We start from the raw sequence: 25346 nt of genomic DNA, 5'->3' as shown, positions 1-25346 counted from the left end.
CACACACACACACACACACACACACACACACACACACACACACGAGCATAGTCTGTGGGTTCTGTGTGGCCATTGTATTGAATTATTGAACCCAGCAAAGAAGCTAGTGTGTTCTGTGGGAGGGTGGGCTAATGTCAAAATTGGTAAAAAGATTTCCAAAAGGAGATATATTTGACTTCCATCCCAGAAGCCAGCCTGAGGTGTTGATGTTGATAATGATTCGCCTTCCACCTTATAAATGTAGAAAAGGGCAGATGGTTGCTGCCATGTTGGCTTTACATATGAGTATATATGCAGTGAGGTATACACAAGTACTCATGTATACATGTACCTGTGGACTTTGGTGGTGGTGGGTGAATGCCACCCAGTCGGTTCCGACTCATAGTGACCCTCTGTACAACAGCATGAAACATCGCTCTGTCCTGCGCTACCCTCACACTTGTTCTTATGTTTGAGTCCATTGTGGCAGCCACGATGTCAATCCCTTTTTGGTGGTCATCCTCTTTATCACTGCCCCATGATGCTCATCTCCAGGGACTGGTCTTTGCTGATAACATGCCCACAGTATGTGAGACAAAGCCTTGCATCCTTGCCTCTAAAGAGCGTCAGGTTATACTTCTTCCAACACAGAGCTGTTTGTTCCTTTGGCAGTCTGGTTCTTTCAGTAGCCTTCACCAACACTAAAGTTCAGATGCATCAGTTCTTCTTTGGTCCTCCTTATTTCGTGTCCAACTTTCAGTGCTATGGCTGGGGCCAGGTGCACCTTAGTCCTCAGAGATGATGGGGAAGCTCAATATCAGCAGCTAAAACCAAGCCAGGGGCTGACTGGAAGAGGCCATCAATTGCACATATTCAGATTGAAGCTAAAGAAAATAAAAACAAGTCCAGGAGATCCAAAATATGACCTTGAGCCTGTCTCAACCCGAATTTTGAGAGCATCTCATGAACTGATTTGATGCATTGAACACTAATACCAGAAGACCTTAAAATCAGGAAAGGACATTTCAAGATCTATCTTGAAGTGCAGTGCTATCTGTGATGAGTTAATATCCGCTTTCAAGGAAATCCAATCAATACAACTCCTATACACTAACCACTAAAGCTAGTAATGAAGAAATTGAAGAATGTCTTCAATCTGAAACTGATCAAATGTGTAATCAAGATGCATAGTTAATTAATGATAGTGGGAGTGCAAAGGTTGGGAACACAGAGGAAGGAGTAGTAGTTGAAGCTATGGCCTTGGTGATAGAGATGAAGCCGGAGACCCATTGATGGAATTTTGCAAGACCAAAGATCCCCTCAAATACTTTGTCAAAGTAGTCAATACTTTGACTACTTTCTCTAGTTCAGTAATTCACACAAAACTCCAGAGCAAATCTTTAAAATGTAGTTTTATTAGAGTACAAAAGAATACAAATCAAAGCCAGTCAGAGAGAGAGAGAGAGACACACAGAGTGGAAGTTTGGGAAGAGTCCCAAAAGCAAACCTTCCATAATTCCCAGGTCTGCTTCCCCCTCTCGGCCAGTCGATGTGAGACAGACAGTACAGGGCAGTTCCCTGGAGCATCGGTGTGCAGGTTGACCAAGGCTACTCTGGGCACGATCGTTGGCTGTGTCATGGAACGCAACCTCCAGTCCCGCTTCTCTTGCTGGAGGTGGTAGTGCCAAGTTCCAACCCTCTGAACGCACGGTTTCTTTCTGCCAAGGCCAACTTGAGTGAGTCCTTAGCATAAACTGTCAGGTGTGGTCCAGAGGGGCCTTCCATGAATAACGAAGATATTGCAGTCACTTGAAGTGCCAGGGAGTTTTGATGCTCTCTTCTTAGGAATCAGGGACCAAGGCCAAACCTCCCTTTGGATAAAGTTAACTCTTTAGTGCACAAGACTGAAGGGGAGATTTGGCAGTGGGTTTGAATGGCTGGCAGCTCTGCTGTCCTCGACTAACCAAAGGCACCAAGAGGCACTTCTCAGTTTCCAGAGAAAGCCATAAGAGTAATGCCAGTGCTTTAACACCCTTTACTTCGCCCGGAGCTGCGCCACGCTCAGTGGTTCGCTTGCTACAACAGCCCCGATGGAGGAGGTTTCATTCTGTGTTCACAGTGAGAAAAACAAGGCGCAGAGAGGTTATTCCACACGTTCGCACATTAGAATTTTGTGGAGATCTTTTTAAAACATAAACACCAAGGCCTGAGTATCATCCTTAGTGATTTGGTAATGATTCCCCTATTCATGTTTTTAAATGCTCCTTGGGTACTTCTAAAATGTAGCCAGGGTTGAGAATCCTAGGCTTAAATCTCTCTCCAAGAACATGGTGCCAATAGTGGCAGAGATAGAATTTGAAATCTGGCCTTTTGTTGCAAGTTCCAAGTTTTTCTGTTCCTTTTTTTAAAAAAAAAACCTCCCTCGTTTTATTTCATTATGTCCTCTTACTTTACACGTGAGTGACGTGTCTGCCAAACACAGTTATCAGAGCCCATACTGGAAGTGAGGGTGGTGGTGTTGCTAATACCCAATCTGGCTTTCACAGTTTTTATTCTTTGTGCAGCTTCTGAGGTGCTCTGGTGATGCTGTCGGTTGCACATCGGACTGCTGACTGCAAGGTTAGCAGTTCAAAACCAGCAGCTGCTATGCAGATGAAATGAGGCTTTTCACTCCTGTAAAGATTTAGCCTCAGAACCCCACAGGGGCAGTTCTCTCTGGGGTCACTCTGAGTCAGTCATCTCGATGGCGGTGAGTGTGGGTGCAGCTTCTGGGGAAGTATGTATGAGCTGGTAGTCATACTCCCGAGCTTACATGTCATTTCTTGTGCCGCTTGCATGCCCTTCCAGATTGCCCATGCTCAGGTTTCCTGAAGGCATACACTCTCAGGGAGCCTTCACTAAGGCTCGTTAAGAATTGTAGGCCATAGAAAATGCCTTTGGCCAACTTCAGAGTTGTTTCTCTCTTTATGCATCAGTCTTTATACTCATCTGTAGTGAGTACTCTTGAAGGATGATAGTAGTTGAGCACAGTTAAAAGAAAGGCACACAAAGTTCAAGAAGGCATAGAGGATTAGGCATAGAGGATCATCTCTGTGCGACCCTTGGTGTTTCAGCTCCAGCTGTTTTTGAACTGGTTTGTGTCTCTCCCAAATGAAAATCCTGTGGTTAAGGGTTCTGGGTGATTAGTCGCCCCTCAGAGTTAAGGAAGAGCTGTTCACCAATGGGAGTTATGCTGGGCAGACTCAAACAGGTGATTTTTGAAAAGTCACACACAGTGTTGTGGGAGCGAGGGCCTGCCTACCGCTGGATTCCTCCGCACTCGGCAAGTGTTTGGTGAACGGCATTCCAGATCTACTTAAGTTAGGAATTGCAAGGCTGGGTCCTAGCCCTTGCCCTTTCTGCACCTTTGTAAAGCTTGCTGCCCTGTGTGCTCTGTCTCTGCCCTTCTCATCGTCCCTTCTCTCTGTGGTAGGTAATAGCTGGCTTTAACCGCCTGCGGCAGGAACAACGAGGCCTGGCGTCCAAAGCAGCTGAGTTGGAGATGGAGCTGAATGAGCACAGGTGAGAAAGTTGGGGGGAAGTAAACAGTGTGAGGGGGCTTCAGTAAGTTCATGTAAACAAGGAAATGAAAGGTAGCGGCGTTTTCCCATGAGCTTTTAAAGCCCCCTAGTGGGAGCGTTTATAGACGGCCATTTTGTAAGGGAGGGTTGCAGTCCAGTAGGACTGAATTCTCAGGTCCTGTCTTGTCCAACCCCAGCCTTGTGATCGATACACTGAAGGAGGTTGATGAAACCCGCAAGTGCTACCGCATGGTCGGAGGGGTGCTGGTGGAGCGGACTGTCAAAGAGGTGCTGCCCGCCCTAGAGAACAACAAGGAGCAGGTGAGCAGGGAGCCAGAGTAAGCCCGGCAACAAAAAGGTGAGGAAGAAGGGGGAGGGGGCAGGGAATATGGCGGAGGAACTCAAGTTGAAGACAACACAAAGAGCCTCGCACTTCCTTGGACAAGAAGAGTTGCTGGTCATCTGGCTCTTTTCATGGGCTCTGTGACCTCGGTAAGTGGGGTGGATACCCCCAAACCCAACCCACTCTTGTCAAGTCGCTTCTGACTCAGCAAGCCTGTAAGAGTAAAACGAATCTTCCTGGAAGCAGACTGCCGCATCCTTCCCCCATGGAGCAGGGGGTGGTTTTGAAGCCCCAGCCACCTCTTTAGTAGCTGAACACTTAAGCATTGTGCCATCAGGCTCCTTGGTCCGTGGATACCTGCATCAAAATCACCTGGCAGACTAATTTAAAATGTAGCAGTGTGATGGGCCCCAGGAAGGAGTGTGTTTCAAAAGCAGCCGCCCAGGTGATTCTAATGTACGCTGAAGTTTGTAAACCACTGTGTTTGAGAAAGGACCCATCTCAGTGGTCGCGGTGTGTTAGTAGTAGCTTGTTAAAGGTGTTGTTCATACCAGGTGGGAGAAGGGGTCCTGCAATCCTTACATAACCCCCTCTCTCACCCTCTAGATTCAGAAGATCATTGAGACACTGACACAGCAGCTTCAGGCAAAGGGAAAGGAACTGAATGAATTCCGGGAAAAGCACAATATCCGTCTAATGGGAGAAGATGAGAAGCCAGCTGCCAAGGAAAACTCGGAAGGAGCGGGGGCTAAGGCCAGCTCAGCCGGAGTGTTGGTCTCCTAGGGCAAGGCCTTTGCAGCTTTTCTACCCTGACGCCCACTTCTCATTGCTCTTTATTGTTGTTATTGTTTGCTCTGCTCTTGTAATATTTTTTTGTTAATTAAATGTTTTGGTCAAAATGCTTAGCTTGAGCCTGAAGCTTTCACACAGAATTAGTATGTATTGGTTGAATGATGCAGGGGACCGAGGTTCTGATGTTTCTACCAGGTTTAATGGCTCACAGTATCAGCGCAGTAAGACCCATACTTTGTCCTTTCCCTCACACACAATGATACATTTACTTATTTACCCTCCACCCAAAGATCTGGAGATACATGTTGACTCTAAGAGTGAACTTTAATAAGCATTTGGAATGAGACAAATAGCTCTGGTTATACTTTATGGGTTTCCAACAAACCCGAGGCTTCGGCGGTGTCTGGCCGCCATTCCTTAGACGAAGAAGTCCAAGACGCAAACCTGTGGACTCGCTGTCTTGCCATCCTCACCAAAACCCCCCACCAGGTACAGATGATCATTCCAAAGGCAGGTCCGATGACCCACGCGTTTCAGTCCCCGGTCGGCACAGGGGAAGTGGAACCACAGAGGAGGAGACTTGCCTGTTGAGTAGGGAGGGGCAGAGGGCAGTTAGGAGGCAGGACCGCTTAGATACCCGTGGGGCTCTTACCGAGACCTAACGCATTTCCATTATTTTTCTCCTCCCATGATTGGTGCTCCTCTTCAAATGTGTAATACTAGATGCATCTTGCCTACTAATCCTCCTCCCCACCCCATCACTCCATCCCGTCTTTCTGCAGCCTTCAGGTTCTCTTCCCTTCCCACCTGCTCTCCCTCAACCAGGAGAAGGCTGGCTCACGAGCATCATAGATGTAGAGGTCATTGCAGATGGTGTCCCTGGCTCTGGTCAGAGTTTCTCCACCAAACAGCACAGCAAAGGGCCCCACTACAGAACACGAGTGATGTCGTAGTCCCCGGGGCCCCTGCCAGGACCCCTGTCCGGTGCTCACAAGCCTTGCAAGCTGTTCCATCAAATGGGGGGCAACAGGTGGGTCTTCCTTGGGGGAGAAAGGAGTGTCTGAAGGAATTTTGGGATTACCGTTTTAGCCCCCTTGTGCCCTAATAGGGATGTGAGTAGATAATACCGTAATCTTCCCATAACTCCATTGCCCAGCTACTTCTGCATCAGCCGAGTTGCAGCCCCCAAAGAGCAATAACTGGTGACCTGGGTGGGCCCCAGCAGTTGGGAGCAAGGCAGCACAGTGACCTGAGCGTGAGGTTGTGTGGCAGCCTTCTTCCTTGTAGCTGTGGAAATGCAGAAATTCAGGCCTGAGTGGGGTTTGCTGAAAATGTAAGCCCTGCCTTTGTCTCATCCAGGGGTACAGCAAGTGTGATGAGTAGCAGAGCGATCTCTAAATTGCCCACCCCATCTCAAGAGGAAAATGACTACCCCACTTAGGCATCCGTCTCTGCCAGGCACAATTCATAGTTGTGGTACCTCAGCATCCCATTCTAGGCCTTGTTTGATACCCCTTGAGCTTGTGCCCAGAAGGCAGGTACCCCTTCTGCCCTGGTAAGTTCTGGATGTCTACTGAGTTGGAGGGAGGCCTGGGGTGAATGGAAACTGCACAGTGCCGACTCTTTCAAGTGGCACACAGGCATGTGTCATACCTTAGCGTCTAGTGTCCGAGGATCAGAAGGATGCATGCTGGGTCAGTCCGTGTAGCAGGACCAGGACGGAGGAGTGGGAAGGTAACACCAGGCCAGAGTTCTGCCTTTCCCACATGGTGGATAAGGAAGGGTGCTGGGTTGGGGTCAGGGGGTGTCATACCAATAGGTGCGGGCGCCAAGGTCCAGCTTTAGCGTGAAGATGCTTCCATAGCGGCGCTGTGTACGAGTGCCACCCTCCCGGCCAGCCACCCGAAGTTCCCGGTCGGAGAGGCGGGTGCAGGTGTGACTACTGAGGCCCGCAGGCGGGCAGTTGCCAGGGGCCGCGGTCCACGCCTCCCACATTCCACGCTCGGTGTCCAGGGCGACCACTGCTGCCAGCCGCCGCGACCCGTCCCAGCCGCCCACCACGCAGAGCCAGCGCCCGCCCACCGGCGCCGCGTCGTGGTGGCTGCGCCTCAGGCCGCCCTGGGCTTCCACCCTGACGGCCTGGCCCCTAGCAGGATCGAAGGCCACCGTATCGCTGCTGGGCTCCTTGGCGCCTCCGTCCAGGAGGCCCCCCACCAGGTAGAACCGGCCCCGCAGTTCCGAGCAGGAGCAGAATGCCCGCGCCAGAAGCGCGTCCCGCGCCACCGGCCGCCAGGCCCAGCCGGAGCCCCCCGCACCCCCAGGGGGCACTGCCACCGCCATGGGCCCTGGGTAGGGAGGAGGGCTGCAGAGTCAGTGCTCCTAAAAGCGATCCAAGCTCCTCGCCTCGTGTGGGTTCCCCTGGAAAGCGCCCCTCCACAGATGCCCAATTTCCCTACACCATCGGTGGCCCAGCAACCACTGCCCCGCCGCCTTGCGACCGCTGCAAACGGAAGGTCGCAAAGCACTGGCTACCATGGAGACAGGAGACCTGGGTAGCTGCCGGAACGCGTTCAGTCCGGTCGCTATAGCGACGGAAGCTGGACTAGGTCAACTATCCCGAAAGATTGTTAACCTTAGAAAAACAGGGCACATCGAGGGCGGACGGGAAGCAAACAGGGACTGTCCTTTTGGGTTTGTGAGGTTTCTAACTGGGACAGACCTTTTCAGAGATGAGCTAGCTTCGAAGGAGAAGCGAAAGTCAGGGGAAGCCGGCTGAGCACACTGGCCTTGTAGTCAGAGGCTCGGGTTCCAGTCCTAGCTCAAAGTGACCATTTCTCTAGATCTCCCGAGCTTTCTGCTGACGCGCTGTGGGATTGTTCTTTCACCTGCCACCACTAGAGGGTAGCAGAACCCAGTCTCAGGATACAACTTTAGCGTGTGTGTGTGTGTGTGTGTGTGTGTGTGTGTGTGTGTGTGTGTGTGTGTAGGGGGTGGTGGGGGCGGTGACACGAGCAAGACAAACTCCATTTGTTTTACTTTAAGCTTTTAAATATTTTTGTTTTAAACGTTGTTTTGAAGATGAGCAAGTGCAGTGAAAAAAACAAGTACAAGGTGAGGAACACAGAGCCATGTTATTTGTACAAGTCAACAAACTCTAGATGCCCACTGGTAGAACTTCTCAAACTACCAAACAGGGTCATTGACGCAAAGTTGTTCACTCACCTTAATGTATAAAAGCCCTACCGATGGCAGAAGAGCTTCAGAGCTTCTTCGAAGCAGAAAGGAGTCTTGAGAGTCCTTTCTTATTTCATCTTGCCTCATCACGTTCATGCAGCACAAGGAAACTGAGGTACTGAGGGAGTTGGAACTGGATTAAGGGCAGGGAGTTTCTCCTGATAAGATCCCCAGCTAGAAGTGGCCCATCCTTAGAAGCAGGATTGGGGTGAGGTGGGAGGAAGAGTGAGAAAAACAGATTCCTGCTCCTCCCTGATCTCTTCCTTTTTAGGTAAGTCAGGTTCCAGAGCTGTCTCTAACTCTCACTCTAGGACCCCATAAAGAATGAAACGACCCACATTCAAACTGCCTAGTTTCAGCTGCAGGGGGAAAAGGGGGATTTCTACTCCCAGCAGAATTGGGGCCGAGTGGGGACAGGACCTGCGGGACCTCTGGCTGAGCTACAAAGTGCCTGTGATGACTTTTGCCTTTGGGGTCTACACAGCATCTTGTCTCCATCATCCTCAGACAGAGGGAGGCTGTAGAGAGGGACCAGGCGGCAGTGGGCATGTAACCCAGGGATCTGATACCACAGCAGGGCTTTTTTTTTCTCCAGATCTCAATTCTAAGGGGCCCTGGTAGTGCTGTGGAGTAGGTGTTGGGCTACTAACCACAAGGTCAGTGGTTCAAATCCCACCAGCTGCTCTATGGGAGAAAGATGAGGCTGTCTGCTCTGAAGATTCAGTCTCAGAAAGCCATAAGAAGCAGTTCCACTCTGTGCTGTAGGGTCACTCTGAATTGGAATTGACTTGATGTCAGTGGACTTTAGATCCCAACTCTTGGTCCTTGGAGGAGGTGGGCAGGAAGGTGGGGTGAGCAAGGCTGGGAGGTTATCGGGAGCTGTTCTTCACCTGTACCTTAAAGCTGAGACCCAACAATAACCCACCCAACCTTATTTTTGTTGTCTGCAAATCTGCCTGGCAGGATCCTCAGTTTTCTCAGATCGCGGTAAATATCACTAGCCTCACCGCCACTGACATCTGAAAGCCAGTCCTCTCCCTAAGGCAACTGACTGGCTGGCTTCCCAACAGCTGGATTCAGATCTGTCATACTCCTAGGATTTAGGAGAGGAGCTGCCTGGGGGTGGGGCCCTTTTGCTTAAACCTTATTGGCCTAGATTCCCATTTTAGGCTCTTGTTTTTTGCTTAAGTCTTTGACTCTTCTGCCAGCCTCTCATTTTTCCCCTCTCTTGTATAGAAAAGGGAACTCCCCACTCCAGGGCCCTTCCCAGCTCCTCTCCCAGCTTTATTTTTCCTCTCCTCCCAGCCTCCACTCTGGCCGAGTGTCCTCAGCGATAGCAATCTCACTGGGGTATGGAGCCTGCACTCCATACACTTCTTGGCTGTACCTGCTCCTGTCTAGCACCACCTCCCGTTCCGCCGAAAAGCTAGAAGCTTCTATCCGTGGCCTCCCTTATTCTAGATGCAGGGGAGGCTTTGCCCATGACTCCTACTTGCCCTGGTTAATACTGAAGACAGAAAAGAAGTGAAGCTGGTGGTCAAGGAGGAGGAGAGAAAGAAAATGAGTCAATCTGCATTTGTATTCTTCAGTGGCTTCACTAGGTTCGAGGTTACCTGCCACCCCACCCACCCTCCATGAGCCTCCTCTTGTATTGGACCTTTTAAGGGAGTGTCAAATAATTGGTGGGAAAATGCCCTGATCTTTTCTTTCTGTTATTTCATGAACTTTTTAAAGATCCCTCATATGGTCTGGTACAGGAGGAGGTTTATTTTATCCATTTTAATAATAAGATGTGATAAAGTTATGTTTCTTTTTTAAGTTTTAGTTGTAAGTTTCTTAAATGCAATAGTTCTTAAATTATATGAATACTAATCATTGTTTTGTAAAATCTTTCTAACAGTATTAGTAACTAATTAGAATCCTTTAATTTTCTTTTTCTCTTTTCCCTTTAATGATTCCTTCACTCTCAAAAATGTTACTGACATAAGTTCACAAGCACTAATTACCCCACGATTGTAGTTGAAACACTAGGCATTTTTAAAAACAGTTTTACTGGCACTTCACATATCATGCAATTGAATAGTTCAATCAGATCAGGAAGAGTTGTACAATTATCACAATCAATTTTAGAACCTTTTCTTCTTCCTTCTGCTCATTGTTATTCATGTTACTGTTCTTATTCCTAATCATGGCAAAAATATATATACAACAAGACATTCTCCAATGCAACACCTTCCTCTTCGTGTATAACTGAGTGCCGTATTCTTCATGTTGGACAGTCAGTGTCAATCCCCTTTGCTAAATCACTCCACCACCATTAACGTAAACTCAATGCCCCTAAGCAACAACCCTGCCTCCTCCACCCATGGTAGCCATAGGTCACCACAGGTCAAGTTTGGGTCCTTTTCTTTCAGTAGCTTTTGTGATATAATATTCACATATCGCACACTTCCATAGCTAAATCCCTAATAAAGTAGTATATACACTATCACAATCAGTTATAAAGCTCCCTCGCCTTTCCCGCATTCATTGTTTGCTCCCCAATTCACCTCACACACACCCCTTCCCGATCAACCATTTTATCAGTTAGTGTCTCTGCATCCACTCCTCCTGTGCTTCATAAACTGGGAAACCTAACAGAAACAATAAAAAACAATAAGCCTAATGAAACACAAAGAAGAGAATAATGATGATGATAACATAAAGATAAAAATAAAAACAGTAAGAGAGAAAAGATCACCAACAATATGTTAAAAGCCAGAGGAAAAATTTCTGTCATGAAACAAGGGAGTATTTGCACCTAGAGCAAATTCAGGTTGGGTTAAAGGGAGGTCAACTGGCCAAGTAACATATGTTCTAAGTTTACAATAATCTCTGTCTGACTGCAAGGCCGAACCCTAGCTAGGACATTTGACAATACTGGGGCCTATGAAAACACCGGCACTGACAGAGACAGCAGCTTATGTGTCTGGCACGTGCAGACGAAAGCACGTGCTTGAAGCACCACTGTAACTGGGCGCTATGACAGCGCTGACAGGAGCACCTACGTCAGCAGTGAGTTTTAGCCTGTGGATATCCATCCATGTAAACTGGGATTATTGAAAATTGTTTCTACAATTAACTACAGAGATATTTTTTATCAAAAGTAATAAACTTCTGCCAGAATACTGCGCGCAACTTCTGAAGATAATCACCGCAGTGTCAGGCTGTCTGACAGTGTCCTTTGATTCAGACTTCAACCCCCAAGGGATGCCACTCATGGTTCCTACTGCAGGGGATCTGGGTTGAAACTTTCAATTCTTTTAATTCCATTTTCCACAAAGTGTTGACAGTCCCTTCATATAAAAATATGATGCAATAATTGAAAGAGGACTTTAAGATATAGGGAAAAGTGGAGCTGAGAGAAGAGTTCGAAAGGCAAGGAGCGAGAAGGGCAGCCAGGGCTCTTGGTTCTCTGTATCTGCTCCCATCTGCTAACAGTCTCCAGGGAGAGCCGCTGGGTGGGAGCAGGGGTGGGGAAGAGCAAAGTGAATGCCTCATAATTCAATACGTTGGTTTGTCTCACTTGGTGACTTCCAGCAAGCTTTCCAGGCTTGGATGGCTGTCCTAGCCCCAAATCTGTGCCTCCTTGCCCATAAACCATCTCTCTTGCCCTCAACTCTATCTTCTGGCTCTAGAGGCCTCTCTGGGTCTCTGCATTGTTCACTGCCCAAAGAAAGTCAACCCAGGGTCGTAGTCAAACTCGCAAGACTTATGTAATTTTGGGCTCGTACTAAATTCTAGCTCCAACTTAAGAACAATGCATTCTTACATCATGGCCCTGCTCGATACTCACCCTCAGGAAGGGAACACAGAGGGTACGGGTGCTAGAGCAAAATGTGGTGAAGCATCTAGGTGGTGCCCGGCCAACAGATAAAATAGCGTCTGGGGTCTTAAAGGCTTGCCTCCAAACAAGCAGCCATCTAAGAGAGATGGCATCTAAGTCCACATGGAAGGAACACACTGTCATCAGTCACCGAAGGATTGGAATCCATATCATCCGAAGTCGAAGGAGGGATCCGTCTCAGAGCCTAAATTGTGAGAATCTGGTGTCAGAGGTGATGGCTGACAGTGGGAGTCCAGGATTCATTTGTGGAATTACCGAAGAAATAAGCCTCTGGAGAAAGATGGGTTTGGGATCTCTGCGCTGACCTCCCTCCTTCTCCACAATATATTTTTGTTGTTTGGTTTCTGTTTGTTTATAGCAGAGTATATCTCAGAGGTGTTATGTCAATGGAGGGTACCCTCTTGAAGCTTTCTCTGCTTTTCCGTTTTTTGGTATATGAAACCCAGGATTGGTGAGCCTCTAGGGCCAGCAAGTAGAATAAGGGGCTGGGGCCAGGGGCATACAGTGGGGGGGGCGGGGGGGGGCGGAGGTAAAAGGGAGACGATGTCCAGGAGTCCATGTGAAAACAGAATGTCCAATTCTGCTTGACGTGACTGAAATATGGAATGAGATGTTATCTCTATCCAATCTCACTAAAAAAAACCCCAAAGACTCCGTAACCCTCTCTGCCTTCAGTCCCAGGCTATGTTGCCCTTCTCTTTGGCTCGTCTTCTGTTGTCCTCTGACTGTTTACATTCCTCCCACTATTTGTTCTGGCCCCATGCCTTCCTGATTCCATTTCTGGCTCCTTCCTCTCAGCTTTCTGCTCAGCCAGAATCAGGACATGGACAAGCAGGAAGGGAGATTGCAAGAGACCGGGCCTTGAGAGCCCCTCAGAGATGTCAGCAGAGGTTGAGAGAAAGGTGAGACTGTGAGCAGGGACTGGGGTTGGGAGTGGGAACCGGGTGAGTTCGAGAATGATGGAGCGAAGGGGGCAGCACTTGACTGGTTGAGGGACCCGGCAATGTTGGGTGTGAAGGAACAGAAGAAAGTGCTTGAGTGATCCCAGGGCGGGCAAGTGGCATCCAGAAATGGCTCTTCAGGTCTTTCTGCGTCCGTTTCAGATTTTGTCTCAGCCTCTTTGTCCTTTTGAATGCTTTCCTTGGCTGAACACTTATATCTAGTTTCTCGCTCTCTCCCTGTCGCTCTGTTTCTATGTTCCCATCTGTTTCACACTGCCCTTAGCCCTGCCTCCTGTCTCACGGTTCTCTTTTTCTTCTTGTTTCTTTTTTTGTTTACTTGTTTGTTTTTGCCCCTTTCTCTCTATAAATAGATTGCCGAGCAGAGCCAGCCATGGAAGTGTCCTTCGAGGAGCCCTCGAGCTCTCTAGGAGTGGCAGGCTTCCCTCTGGCTGTCTGTGAAAATTAGGGAACCCGTTTGCGGTACCTGGCACCATCACAGTGTATTCATTAAGGGAACCCGTTTGCAGTGCCTGGCACAATCACTGTGTAATTGATTAGGAAACCCGTTCGCCACCACAGTATATTGACCGTTGAGGAGGGCCTGAGGGGGCTTCAACCTGTGAGGCCTTTTCAGGGAGTAGGGATTTCCCCGCCGAAAACCTCAGGGCATGGAGACTTGGACCCATGGAGGGAGGCAGGTTTGAGAGGGAAGGCTAAACTCCAGTCTTTGTAACCCTACCCTTTCCTTAGAGCTCATGAACTTGCTAATCCTAATCAGTGAGGGACTCTTGCCCTATACCGTGAGCCCGAACTTTCCTTCTTTAGCAGGATTGAAGGAGAAATTGAGGCTTAAGAGGGTGGAGGCAGTTACTGGGGGCCTCTGTAAGGAAGGCGTGAAGTACACCTTGAAGAGTCTAGTGGAAGATGCTGGGAAGGGAGTCGGGGCCTGGCCTATTGGACTACCACCACAGGCTGCTCCCACATCCCTGTACTTCACTTCCTCCATCCTCATCTCAAAGTCTTCCAGCCCCCACTGCCTCCTGGGCCCAACAGGGGGTGCAAGACTTGTTCTAAACCTCCGGGGGCCATGACAGCAAAGCCAAGAACCCTGAGATGGCATTTTAATGGAGAAAATGAATTGGTTTGGGGGATTCAGCTATTTATCTTAGAACTTTTTTCCCTTAGGTGCACATTGGGGTGCTCTAAAAGATGTGAAGACTCGGGTTTTTGCTGTAGCGGATGGAAATGAGTTCTCAAAAAAAGGATAGACTCTAAGACTTCATATTTGGAGAACTAAAGGATTTGTAATCAACCATGCCAGTTCCTGCTGAAAGCTACCTGGATGGATACCCATGGAATAAGATTTTAATATAACTAACAAATAAATCTTCATAAAACATCTGGGGGGAAACCCCCAAAAACAACTAGTTGGCTTCAGCTGGCCTTGGAAGTATCTTGCTGCCCTGAACCTTAGATCCAACAAGAGGAATAGCCCAGGACTCCTACTTCCCCTGGTCAGTCTGTACCAAAGTCCATATTGTAGAGGACACAGAAAAGAAGCCAAGGATAAGGGAAGTGGAGGTGGAAGGAAGGAAGGAAAGAGAGAAAGACAGGAAACCAGCTACACTGCCCTTGGAACTGGGAGATCTGGTTACTGCTTTCAGAACTGGACAGAGGTAGTGCCTGGGCCCCTGGAACAAGGGCCCCTCCACAGCGGCCATCCTGCCTCACACCAGGGCAATGACACCTGCCTGCTGAGCCCTGGTGATGGCAACCAAGGGTGAGGCTCCTGGTTGGAGGTAGATTTGGGGTCCTGGTAAAAAGAGAAAGACCATCGGGGCTCACAGGTGGCTGGATGAACACTCATGGGCCATGTAGAAGGAAGATCATGCTAATGAACCTTAATAGGAAACCCGTCCTCAAATTACAGGTGTCCCCAGCTTCTGATCCCTTCCCCCCAGTCCCCACTTCCCTCTGCCTCTTTCCTCTAATGTCTTCTAGCTTCTTCAGCCATTCCCTTAGGAGCCCTTTAGCCCTTGCCCTCTCCCCTCAGGACCTCCCATCCCTGTCTGCTGGTAGCTCCCATGCCCTGGACCCCATGGTCTCTCTCTTGACCGATAGTCCCATCGTCCCAAGCCCAACGCTCAACTGTTGAGCCTCAGGAGGCTCTCCCTCAGGGAAGCAGGGTTGAGCAGTGGTAGGAGCTTGGGCTGAATGCCAAGAAGTGGCTCTTCAGTTTGGGGAGGACTCACCCTCCACATCCAAGCTTGGAGGCTGGAGTCACGGTGGGTGACTCACTGACTGTCATCTGAAGATGCCTTGGGGATGCAGGCTCTGCTGGATAGGCCACCCCTTCGGACAGGCCTCCAGCTTCCTGAGCAGGTAGGCTCTCAGAGAGACAGCCCTGGCTCGGTGGGAATGAGCGCGATGCTGGGGAGCACAGCCCAGCATCCCCACTATATCCAGTCTTCCTCCTCTTTCTCAGGACCCCACCCAACCATTGCTCTTGCCTCCTTGTTGTTGTATCTGCAGCTTATACTGTCACCGCCTGGTAGAATGGAGAGTCCCGTGTTGGTTCTGCACTAAAGCAAACTCAACCAGCGCCATCATAGTCACCCCATAGGTCTCAAAGTAGAATATCATTTTTCAAGGTTGTGACCTTTGGGAAGTAGGTTTCTTTTCTTGTCTGTGCCCCGCTGTTTCTCTGCGTGGGTTAGTACCATCCACCCAAAGGTTAGCACCCGGGGGCTTAGATTGTGCCTCAACCAGGGATCACTGCCTCTGGACTAGCCTGGACCTTTCCCAAGAGCGCCCTAAAAGTGCCAGGGTGTCCAGAACACAAGGTCAGAAAATAAAGGTATCTGCTTCTCGGCCTAAGGAGACTTGGTAGCAGAATGGATTGCGCATTGGCCTGCTAACAGGAAGCTTAGCAGTTAGAACTCACCCTCTGCCCCCTGAGGCTTTCTGCTCCCCTGAAGATTTACAATCTTAGAAACCCAAAGGGGGCATTTCTACTCAGTAACATGGGGTCACTGTGAGTTGGAATCGACTTGATGGCAGAGAATCCTGGTGTCATGATAGCACGTTCACAGACGTGGGGAGTCCAAGGGGTGGGAACAAGGGGAGGGGCTGCTTGGATTTGGGGCTCAATGTGGCTGACCCAGCTGCCTCGTCCCCTGCGTGGTTCACTCTGGCTTTAGGTCCTTGAGGAACAAGCAGATCCAGCCCCCTGAGCTCTGAGGGAGATGGTTAGGCACCCAGGAAGTGTGAATGCCATCAAAGTCTGGGGCTGGGGATCTGGGACTGGCAGGGCAGGCAAATCGAAGCGGCACATGGCAGCATTTAGATGGAAGTCCTTGGCAAACAGGATGCCACCAGGCTAACATTGGGCCCAGTGACACTCCGACTTCAGGGTGTCTTCCGATGCAGGAAAGGCTTCGGGAGTTGCTGTTTCTGAGTGGAGGATTCTCTCCATCCCTCCATCCTCCAAGGGGCTGGGGAGCTGGTGGGAAGGGCTGTCTCACAGCAAGGAGCAGGACGAGTGACGATGACAATCCCGCTGAAATGGCCTCAGTCCTGGAGGACAGAGAGAAGCCCCGTGTCCATCCTCTCCCAGCACAACATCAGCCAGCCCTCGGGTTCAAACTGCAAAAACCAGTCAGCAGGCACACCAGGAACAACAGCACACGCAGGACCGAGCTGTGCAGATCCTGCAGTGTCCACACCCACGCTTTCAACCAATTCCACCTGGATCGATGATCCACCCGAGGCTCTCCCATAGCCCAAGGGTCTGCTTGCCCGCCTTTGACTCTTCTCTGACCTGGGACCTCGCTGCAGACAAACAGCCTTAGTGCTGCTCGCTGGCGTCCTCTCTCATCCACTCCAACCCGAATTCATCTGCCTGACCACGCCCCCTCCACCCTTCCCACCTTCCCCACGCCCTCCTCCTCCCCAACCCGCCCCCACCCCTCAATCTGACCCTCACTCTCACTCTTCTTCTCCCCCACCCCACCCCACCCATCCCAGTCCCTCCCTGACTCACCACCGAGGCCCATCGACACAAACAAAAATTTCAGCACAACCCACTCCGACCGGTTTGGCCGAGTGTGCAGCCTGCCGTGGCGAAGGGGCCGAGGCTCTGAGCGGATGCTCGGACACAGGCTCGCACTCGCACACAGACACGTAGGGGCCCGGATGGTGACAGTGTGACAGCTGTTTGTGTCTCTCTCCAGCGGAGGCCAGGCAGGGACCCCGCTTCCCGAGAGCCGAGCACAGAGTGGTGCTCAGGAAATGTCTGGTGAACGCACGTACGTGAGCAGGTGTGCACGCAGGGCACCACGCACACAGGCGCACATGCGGGACACAGCACCTTGGCTGGAATCGTTCCCTTTCTTAGAGACCAGCATGCGGGCGGGAAGAGGGTAGGTAGTGAGGCATGAAGGGAATGGATACAGTGAGGAACGAAAGAACAGAATCTGGGAAACCAGGCACCGGCTTCGAGCGTCTTCCACATGCGTGTGGAAAAATCCCATGATCTTTTAATTCCACGTTTCCATGAACTTTTGGAAACCGCTGCGTATTTTCTCCCAGCTCTAGCCTTGGCTAGCCCCTGCCTGGACGTCATCCCTGGTAGTGTAGTGGGTAGTGGGTTGGGCACTGGACTGCTAACTGCAAGGTCAGCAGTTTGAAGCCACCAACTGCTCCTTGACAAAAAGGTGAGGCTTTCTACTCCTGTAAAGAGTTATAGCCTCAGAAATGCACAGGGACGGTTGGCCCCTGTCCCGAAGGCCAACTGTGAGTAGGAATCAACTCGGGGGCAGCCAGTTTAAGTGAGTTTTGAGGTTTCCCCCTAACAGAGGGGAGGAAAGCCCTTAGCATGCGGGCATATTCCCCACGAGCCTGACCCTGTGAGATACACAGGACTGGGGGAGCCAGTGGGCAGAGGGACTTGGAGGGAGAGGATGGGGAGGTGAGGGGAAGAGCCCTGTGTGGCTCTCGTGGGCCAGCAAGGTCCTCACCACCACGTCTAGGCTGCTTCTGCTGTTGACTGTGACCTGCGCATACCTGTAAACTATGTGAACTCCTCCTCTCAGAAGTCCCAGGTGGCTAGCGTTGAGGGTACCTGCCTGAGTGGCCCCAGCCAGGGGTTAAGAGACACAGTGGCAGCACTACAGGGAGGTGAGGCACTGAAAAGGCTCAAGGAGGTATAGGAACCAGATACTTACCTTGCGATCAAAATGCTTCCTACACCCCCCCCCCCCCTCAGTTTCTCCTGTGGTTCCTTGGCTCTAATTCACCGGGAGGGGGGAATCCGTGGGAAGGAAAGGAGCTCCTCTAGAGCCGTGCGATAGGATCCAAGGTGTAATAATTATAATTATAACACAGGATGCTCCCCCTCCCACTCCCCCCGGCCCTACCCCACCCCTGCCTCAGTGGATCTCAAAGCAGCATCGGGGCGGGGTGCCTTCCCTGGCACAGGTGTGAGCAGAGTCCTGAAGGGGAGAAGGGGGCCCACCGAGGCAGAAGTGGAGGGAAATGAGGCAGTTTGGGCACCCAGCCTGGCCCTTGGAGCCACTACCTGACCTGCTTGATACAGCCCCCAAAGAAGAGGTCACCTCCATGGTCCCTACTAAGACAGGGGCCATTGTCCAAGGACAGAATCAAAGTCAGGGGCACAGCCCATGTTCAGGATAGTAACTCAGGGTCTTTGCTTCACTGACCCTACCTCACCATTTTTCATACTGCCATTCCTTCATCCAGAAGCCCACACTCTCGGCACGACTGTCCCCACTTAGTGCCTGGGGATGCACAAATGAGCCCAGCCCTGCTTTCCAAGAGGTCACAAACTCTGGTTCTCATCCTGCCCCTCCATTTTAGCACAGTTATCGAATCCCTGGCACACAGCAGGCCTCAATCAATGTTTCTTGAATTGAAGCTTACAATTTAGTTAAGGAGATAAGATTGCACAAATTATGAGTGCACAAGCTATAATAAAGGGACTAGCGAAGGCTGAGGAAGAACAGAAGAGGGTGGGAGGAACTGAGAAGGCTTCATGGAAGAGGTGGCATTTGAGGCTAACCTTGGAAGATCAAGCAGGTTTCTGCAGGTGGAGTTGGTGGTGGGAAATATTCTAGAGGGAGTGCCCCTCCCAGCTGATTGTTTATGATTCCCTCCTCCTGCCTCTTTGCAGACAGACTTTTCCCCCCCTCCCCCTTCCTCCTTCTCCCATGCTTTTCTCTCCATGTATACTTTCTAGTCCAAGTCAGTAAGGGAACCCTGTGGCACAGTGGGTTCGAAGTTGGGCTGCAAACTGCAAGGTCTGCAGTTTGAAACCACTAGCCACTCCTCAGGGGAAAGAAGAGTCTTTCTGCTCCTGGAAAGAGTTACGGTTTCAGAAGCCCACAGGGGAAGTTCTGCTCTGTCTTATAGGTTCCCTGTGAGTCAACTCAATGGCATTAAAGAGCTCAAGTCTGTTCAACATGGTTTGCCCCTCCCCTTCACAGAGGTATCAGTGGGTTCGGAGTTACTTCCTGACTATTCCAGGCTGGTAAGATTTTGTGTAATTTGTTGGGCACAGTTTATGTGTCCAAAATGAACATACATGGTCTAATAAACATACTGGTACGAGTATATACCCAGTGCTAAGGAGTCCAGTCTAACTCATGGTGACCCTCTGGGACAGAGTAGGACAGTGCCCCACCCCACCCCCACCCGTGCCCTTTCCCCCCCATAGGGTTTCACACACTGTCAATCTTTACAGGAGAAATCTTTCTCCTGTACAGCCACTGGTGAGTTTGAACGCTACCCTTTTGATGAGCAGTTCAATGCTTATCCCAGAATCCAGACAGTCCTTGCAAATGCCAGGCATGTGGCCCTTGTCCAGAGACTGGGATAAACTGGCTATGGAGGTGATGGAAAAGAAATTGAAGCCTCATCTCCTTTCCCACTGGGGTGATGCTGCTGTACTTTGCAGACCCAGAAGTGGGATGGTGGACAGAGGCCCAGCTAGGAAGCCAGGCATTCCTTGTGGGGCTAATTCCTTGATAAGTCCCTTGGCTTCTCCTGCATGGGGTTGGGGTCAGGCGGGTTACTTAAGCTCCCTGCTTTAAGAACAGGTGTCTGCGCTCCTGGTTGTGTGTCCTCAGACCAAGTCCCTTCCCCTCTCGGGGCCTCTGTCTTCTCATCTGAAGGCTATGGGATGGGCCAGTACTCCTAGGACTCTCCTGGGTTCTGGGCTTCCCTGCTTGAGCTCCAAAGCTGGGACCCTCCAGGAGCTTGGGGACAAGGCCCCCAGGAGTCAGCGGGGCTGGCTGGAGTGTGGGATGCCAGGCTTCCTTTCCGCCCACAAGGACCTTGCCCTGTTCATCCTGGCCTGGTGCCTCCTCTTTGAGCCACCCTGGGCCTCTCCCCAGGCCTGGCCTCTCCCTTCTCAGCCCCTTCTAATCATTCTCAGGTAAAGCCCTAGCCTAGGAAAGGATCCCCCCCGCCCCCCAGGTCCTTTCCTCCCTCCTCCCTACCTGGCGCCCATTAGCTCGCCCAGGCCGTGGGGGCGGTGGCTGCTGAGTCTCCCTGCCAGGCCCAGCCCCCGAGACGCACCTGTTCTGACCTGCTGAGCAGGTTCCCAGGTTTCTGCCGGCGTTGTTGGCCACGGCGTGGGAAGCAGCTCTGGGGGATCTCGGAGCTCCCGATCACGGCTTCTTGGGGGTAGCCACGGCTGGGTGGGTAGAACAGGGCTGGGTCCCCTAGTGGAGACCCCAGTGGGACAGGCGGGTGGGTCAGTGCCTGGGACTCCGTGCCGTCCTGCCTGCCGGTGCCCTCTCCAACTCTAGAGGCGGCTCCCAGGGAGAACTCGGTGGAACTTCACAATCGCTTGGCAGGTCTGCCTTTCAACCAATGCCCCTGTCCCTGGGAGCCGAGATGTGGGGGCCTGAGGCCTGGCTGCTGCTGCTGCTCCTGGCATCGCTAACAGGTAAGGACTGCCTGGGCCATCAGGATTCTTGCTTGGAGCCCAACTTAGAGCACCCTCAGCACAACCGCACAGACGCACAGGCACACACGCACATGTTCTCTTTCCTTTGACTCTGAGCTGGGGAGCCAATCTCTCTCTTCCACCGCCACCTGCCAGTGTGGCTCTTTCATGCCCCTTACTTGCCCCCTTCCACCCCCTGCCAGGGCAGCTGCTGCATCTGGGATCCCTACCTCTTGCCTAGGCCTGGCCTACCTTTGGGGGAGAAGATATGGTGGTCCAGAACAGGTGGGCAGGGAAATGGGACTAGGGGGGACCTTGTTCACCCCACGGTTTCCTAGCAGTTCCCTCAGCCGGACCCTGGGCTTGAGAGGAGCTGACTGGCACTGTGCTGACTCAGGGCTGAGCTGGCCTCGGTAGTCATGGGGTGTAAGAAGTAAGATGCCCAGAGAATAGACAGACGGGGCAATTCTATCCCCGTCTCCCCTCAGCCTGATGGTCTAGAAGGACATCAGGACTAAGGCACTGGCTTGGAGCGGTTGTCCCCTATCCCTAGGCATGCTATTAGGGTGGTAATGAGGGGGTTATTGAGGTGAGTAGGTGGCCTAGTGGGGAGCCATGGTGGAATGGTGGTTACATGTTGGGCTGCTAACTGCAAGGTCAGCAGTTTGAAACTGCCAGCTGCTTCTCAGGAGAAAGATGAGGCTAGCTGCTCCTGTAAAGAGTTATAGTTTTGGAAACCCACAGAGTGCGGGTGGGGGGGCAGTTCTACCCTGTCCCATAGGGTGGCTGTGAGTCAGAATCAACTCCATGGCAGGGAGTTTGGGGAGGGGTCTAGGGCCGGGTAACTACTAGGGACCTTTTGTTCTCTTTGACACCATCTCCCCACTACAAACAAACACACTTACTGCCAGCAAGGAGATCCTGACTCATAGTGACTCTATAGAATAGAGCAGAAATGCCCCGTCGGGGTTCCAAGCGTGTGCATTTTTACAGTGTGCCCATGCAGCAGGTGCTGGGGTTGAATTGCCAACCTTTGGATTGGTGGTCCATCGCTTTAACCGTGGCACCACCAGGGCTCCTAATGTATATCTAGCAAAGATAGGTGCTAGGACTGAATTAGCGTGAGTGTGGTGGTGGTGGGGGCCGTATGTGTTCCCGTGCGTGAGTGCGTGCTCACTGAGACCACTGTGGCGTCCTCTGGGCTGTTGGCAGGGTAATGAGTAACTGAGAGAGCTTTCTCCTCTAGCTGGGGAGACAGGGTGGTTACTGTCTGGGTGGGATGGGGGGATGCCTGGCTCAGCCTACTGCAAGGAAACCTCAGTTATCCCCAGGGCCTTGCAGTGGCTCCCAGCCACTCCCACCTCTTCTGCTGCCCACCCTACCTCCCCAGAGGAGAGCCTGGCCTCTGATCCAGCCTCCAATCAGAGCGTACTGTACTCCAAACTCCTCCACCCCAATGTCTTTGTTCCCACCTTCTAGACATCCCTTCTCCCTTATATGGGCCAAGAGGTGGGGGCTGGTTGTGGTGGGCCCAGCTCCCGGGGCCAGGGATCCCACTCCTATAGAATGGAGCCACGGTGCCTCCAGACTTGGAAGGGATCAAGGAGATCACCACCCCAACCCCCTTTTTCTACAGGTGGGAATGTCCGAGGAAATTGACAGGAAAGTGACACCCGTGGGCTGACACTCAGTGTCAGCAGCACGGTCAGGCTTCATTAAGGACTGGCACGATGGAGCGCACACTGGGTGTGGCGGGGTGCTAGATGCTGGCCGGGCTATTGCGAAGAAGAGACAGCGTCTACCACACACTGAGCGATTCCTTCTCAGAGAAACCCAGGGAAGGGGAGAGAGAACTGCCTTTTTATTTGGGACCTGCCTAGAACTCATCCACTCCCTGACTGAGGGGCTGTGGGCAGGGAGGGAGGTAGCCTGGCTCCAGGCCTGCCCCAGGACGCTGGGCCTGGAGAGCATGCTCTCTGCTGTGCTGTCCTAAGCGTCACAGAGCTGGAGGTGCGCATGTCTGAGGGCGTCGGCTTCGACCTGTTTGTGAACTAGAGCACCGGACGGTCTCACTTAAACGGTCCCTCCCTCTGCCCCCATTCTGGTTCCTCTGGGTGTGGGGACCTCTGCAGTGGTCCCCAGGCAGCTGGGGGGTCTGTGCCTCTGAGAAACCAGAACTCAGGAGTCCTGGGGTCGGGCCCCATTTCTGGGGTCAGTCTGCTAGATAGCCTTGGGCAAACATGAAAGGAGGCTTCGGGAGACCTACACAAGGGCTGTTGGCTTTCCAGCTTTGCCATTCTGTGGCTCGGTGGTTGTCTGGCTCCTGGCTGAATCGGGGTGCTAGGGCTCGAGAAAGGATGGTTTATGGCTATGGAGAAAGAAGGGGGTCCTGGCACCATCTCCCAGTGGGGAGAGAGGATAGCTCTGTACCCAAGGGGCTCCTTGGGTAGTTTTCCTGGCTCAATTTGGAATCTCCCCCTACCCCCCACCCCAACTTCTGGGCCATTAGGAGCTCTGAGCCCCAGGGCCCTGCCCCACCCCTGACAGGGAGAGGAGCCCAGGCTTGGGAGGTGCCTCACACCAGGGCTCTTTGTCTCTTCTTAATGGGATGAGTTTTCAGGTGAGGTCTCCGCCCCTTTCCCTCCCCCATCTCCTGCCCTAGGGCCATGGGGCCTAAATCAATGAGATGCCCCTTCACTGGGGTCTTGGTCCTTGGTTCATCAGAGAACAAGGGGTTCTGGATTCTACGCTCTGCCTAGGAGCATTAGGATCAGCTTTCTGACAGGTTCATTTCCTAGAAAGGGAGGGGCCCTGTCGATGCTTTTCTACTCCTGTTTATAGAGGGGGGCAAGCCCTTTCCTGTAGGAATTACCCCAACCCAAGGAAGCCAGAAAGGGAGGCTACCATCAATGCCCAAGGTGGGAAGGACTGGGAGAATCCCAGGGAAGCCCTCTGGCCCCAGTGACCTTGGTCCCACCCTGGGACTTCAGGGGGCAAGAGAAAGGGGTCCCCAGCCACAGGGCTGGAGGCAAGGGGCTCCTAGTAGAATCTGTGTCCCATCTTCTCAATCACCGTTGCAAGATCTGGGCTCTGCAGGCACGGTGAATGCGGTCAGATATGTGGGGAGCAAGCCCACTGAGGAGAGAATGTCCAGGCGGTTCCATGGGTTGGGGGAGCTGAGGTCGGGTCTGGATGTTGACCAGGTTCTCAGCTAGGAGGGGCGTGCAGAGCTGGAGGAAGCTGTGGAGGTGGCGGTCACTCTCCATGGCTCAGGAAGCCTCTGGCTTTCATGGTCCTGTGAGTGAGCCTTTTGCCCCCAAACCTGGCTGTGTCCTGAGAGCTGGATTCAGGCTGTGATTTGGGGTGGGAATGAACTGGCCACAGAGTGTGTGTGTGTGTGTGTGTGTGTGGTGGTGGGGGATGCTGCAGGACGGAGGAGTGCTGGTCGTGGTGGTAGGATCTCAGGAGGTTGGGAGAAGGTGAATTCTGGTTCTCCCACCCACAGTGTTGCTGTTGTGGTGACTCAGCCCAGCTCAGACTCTGGCTCCGGGGGGGTTTAGGGGACTTATCTGTGCTGGGAGTTGTGTCTGGGCCAGAGCCGGGGCTGCCTCAGGCCTGTCCTCCCCCATTGTTCTGTTTTCCCTTTGTGATTGGTATGGCCCCCCTCCCCAGGCAGAAATCTGCTGGTGGGCGCTTTGCCCAGGTTGGGAAGCTCTCACTAAGCTGGGGGGCTTAGAACAATGGCGGGTAAGTAAGGATGGGTGAAGGCAGGGGGAGAAACCCTGGCTTTCAAGGCTCCTTAGCACTTCAAGGTCAAGGTTAAGGGGGGAGGATGCTGGGCTGACCCTGTCCTCCCACAGGACGGCACTGCTCCCATCCCATGCCCTCCGTGACCTCCGACTCCCTGCACACTCTCAGCATGAAGGGCGGGAAGAGTTAACAGCAGGACAAGACCCTAGACAGGGTGGACCCCTCCCCCTAGCTCCAGGCAGAATCCCCCCTCCCACCCAACCCACACCAGACAACCCTCACCCCAGGCCTGGATCTGGAGCTGGTTTTTCTGGTGGTGGCAGCAGCAGAGGCCCTGAGAGATTCCCAGGGAGAGGCCTCCTTGGGGGGCCAGAGTGCTGGGGGGCCCAGGGGAGTGGCTGATGAGGGGGGTGGGGGTGGGCAAGAGTGGGAAACCTCTTGCAGGAACCTGAAGGGCAAGGGCAGAGAGAGCCTTTGTTTTGTTCTGTTGGGGAGCCCTCGATGACAATTTCCCATCACCTGGAGGGGCAGTGACCTCATCTCTGGGTACCTCCACCTGGGGCCCGAGATGACTGCCCTCAAGTCCCGAAGTGAGGTGGGGAGGGATGCCTGCCGGCCCTCCAGGCAAAGGCACCGAGCCACACTCCACTGACCAGGGCAGCCCAGACAGAGACATGCCGAAGCCAAGGGAAACCGACATCAAAATATTTACTATGTGTGCGGAGTTCCGCGAGCCAGGAACACCCGCCAGGATCCCAGACGGTGCGAGCGCCGCTCGAAACGGTGTGCGCACGCGTTCCAGGAGACACCAGCACACAGTCCTTCTCTCCGCACACGGCCAAGAGCATGTGTTCTCCTGAGAGAAGCCACGCGCACCCATATGTGCAGCAAC

At 52.2% G+C, this 25346-nt stretch overlaps 3 protein-coding genes across 4 annotated transcripts in view; 2 read left to right on the top strand and 1 right to left on the bottom strand.

Moving 5' to 3' along the window:
- PFDN2 (prefoldin subunit 2) overlaps positions 1–4787 on the top strand; it is a 26274-nt gene extending 21487 nt beyond the window's left edge. The window contains exons 2-4 of the mRNA XM_004716525.3: positions 3452–3540; positions 3737–3860; positions 4489–4787. Of these exons, the coding sequence (XP_004716582.1) occupies positions 3452–3540; positions 3737–3860; positions 4489–4665 (390 nt within the window). The 3' untranslated portion in view covers positions 4666–4787. The remainder of the gene's footprint in view (positions 1–3451; positions 3541–3736; positions 3861–4488) is intronic.
- A 192-nt stretch (positions 4788–4979) lies between these two features.
- KLHDC9 (kelch domain containing 9) lies at positions 4980–7165 on the bottom strand. 2 transcript variants are annotated; one of them, XM_004716524.2, is made up of 4 exons: positions 6488–7165; positions 5802–5961; positions 5516–5714; positions 4980–5258 (listed from the first exon to the last, which is right to left on the bottom strand). In XM_004716524.2, exons 1-4 carry the CDS (start codon positions 7012–7014, stop codon positions 5092–5094), a joined length of 1053 nt encoding a protein of 350 aa, XP_004716581.1. In that variant the 5' UTR covers positions 7015–7165; the 3' UTR covers positions 4980–5091. The 2 variants fall into 2 exon arrangements, with proteins under 2 accessions (XP_004716581.1, XP_045154432.1); XM_045298497.1 differs by having other exon boundaries at positions 5090–5258; positions 5482–5714.
- Positions 7166–12641: 5476 nt separating this feature from the next.
- Positions 12642–25346, top strand: part of NECTIN4 (nectin cell adhesion molecule 4) — a 25170-nt gene continuing 12465 nt past the window's right edge. The window contains exons 1-2 of the mRNA XM_004716522.3: positions 12642–12696; positions 20613–20704. Coding sequence (XP_004716579.1) covers positions 20629–20704 — 76 coding nt within the window. The 5' untranslated portion in view covers positions 12642–12696; positions 20613–20628. The remainder of the gene's footprint in view (positions 12697–20612; positions 20705–25346) is intronic.

This window comes from Echinops telfairi, unplaced genomic scaffold, assembly GCF_000313985.2.
Source record: "Echinops telfairi isolate 266 unplaced genomic scaffold, ASM31398v2 ScPeMD7_7425;HRSCAF=8463, whole genome shotgun sequence".
Classification (NCBI taxonomy): Eukaryota; Metazoa; Chordata; class Mammalia; order Afrosoricida; family Tenrecidae; genus Echinops; species Echinops telfairi.
Note: the sequence above shows the minus strand (reverse complement) of the source record. Positions and strands in the feature narration are given on the sequence as shown.

Coding starts and splice junctions, on each gene's coding strand:
- KLHDC9 (XM_004716524.2), bottom strand. CDS start 7,014: ATGGCGGTGGCAGTGCCCCCTGGGGGTGCGGGGGGCTCCGGCTGGGCC. Junction 5,715..5,801: donor GGAGTTATGGGAAGATTACG/GTATTATCTACT, acceptor TTCTCCCCCAAG/GAAGACCCACCTGTTGCCCC. Junction 5,259..5,515: donor CCTCTACATCTATGATGCTC/GTGAGCCAGCCT, acceptor CCTACTCAACAG/GCAAGTCTCCTCCTCTGTGG.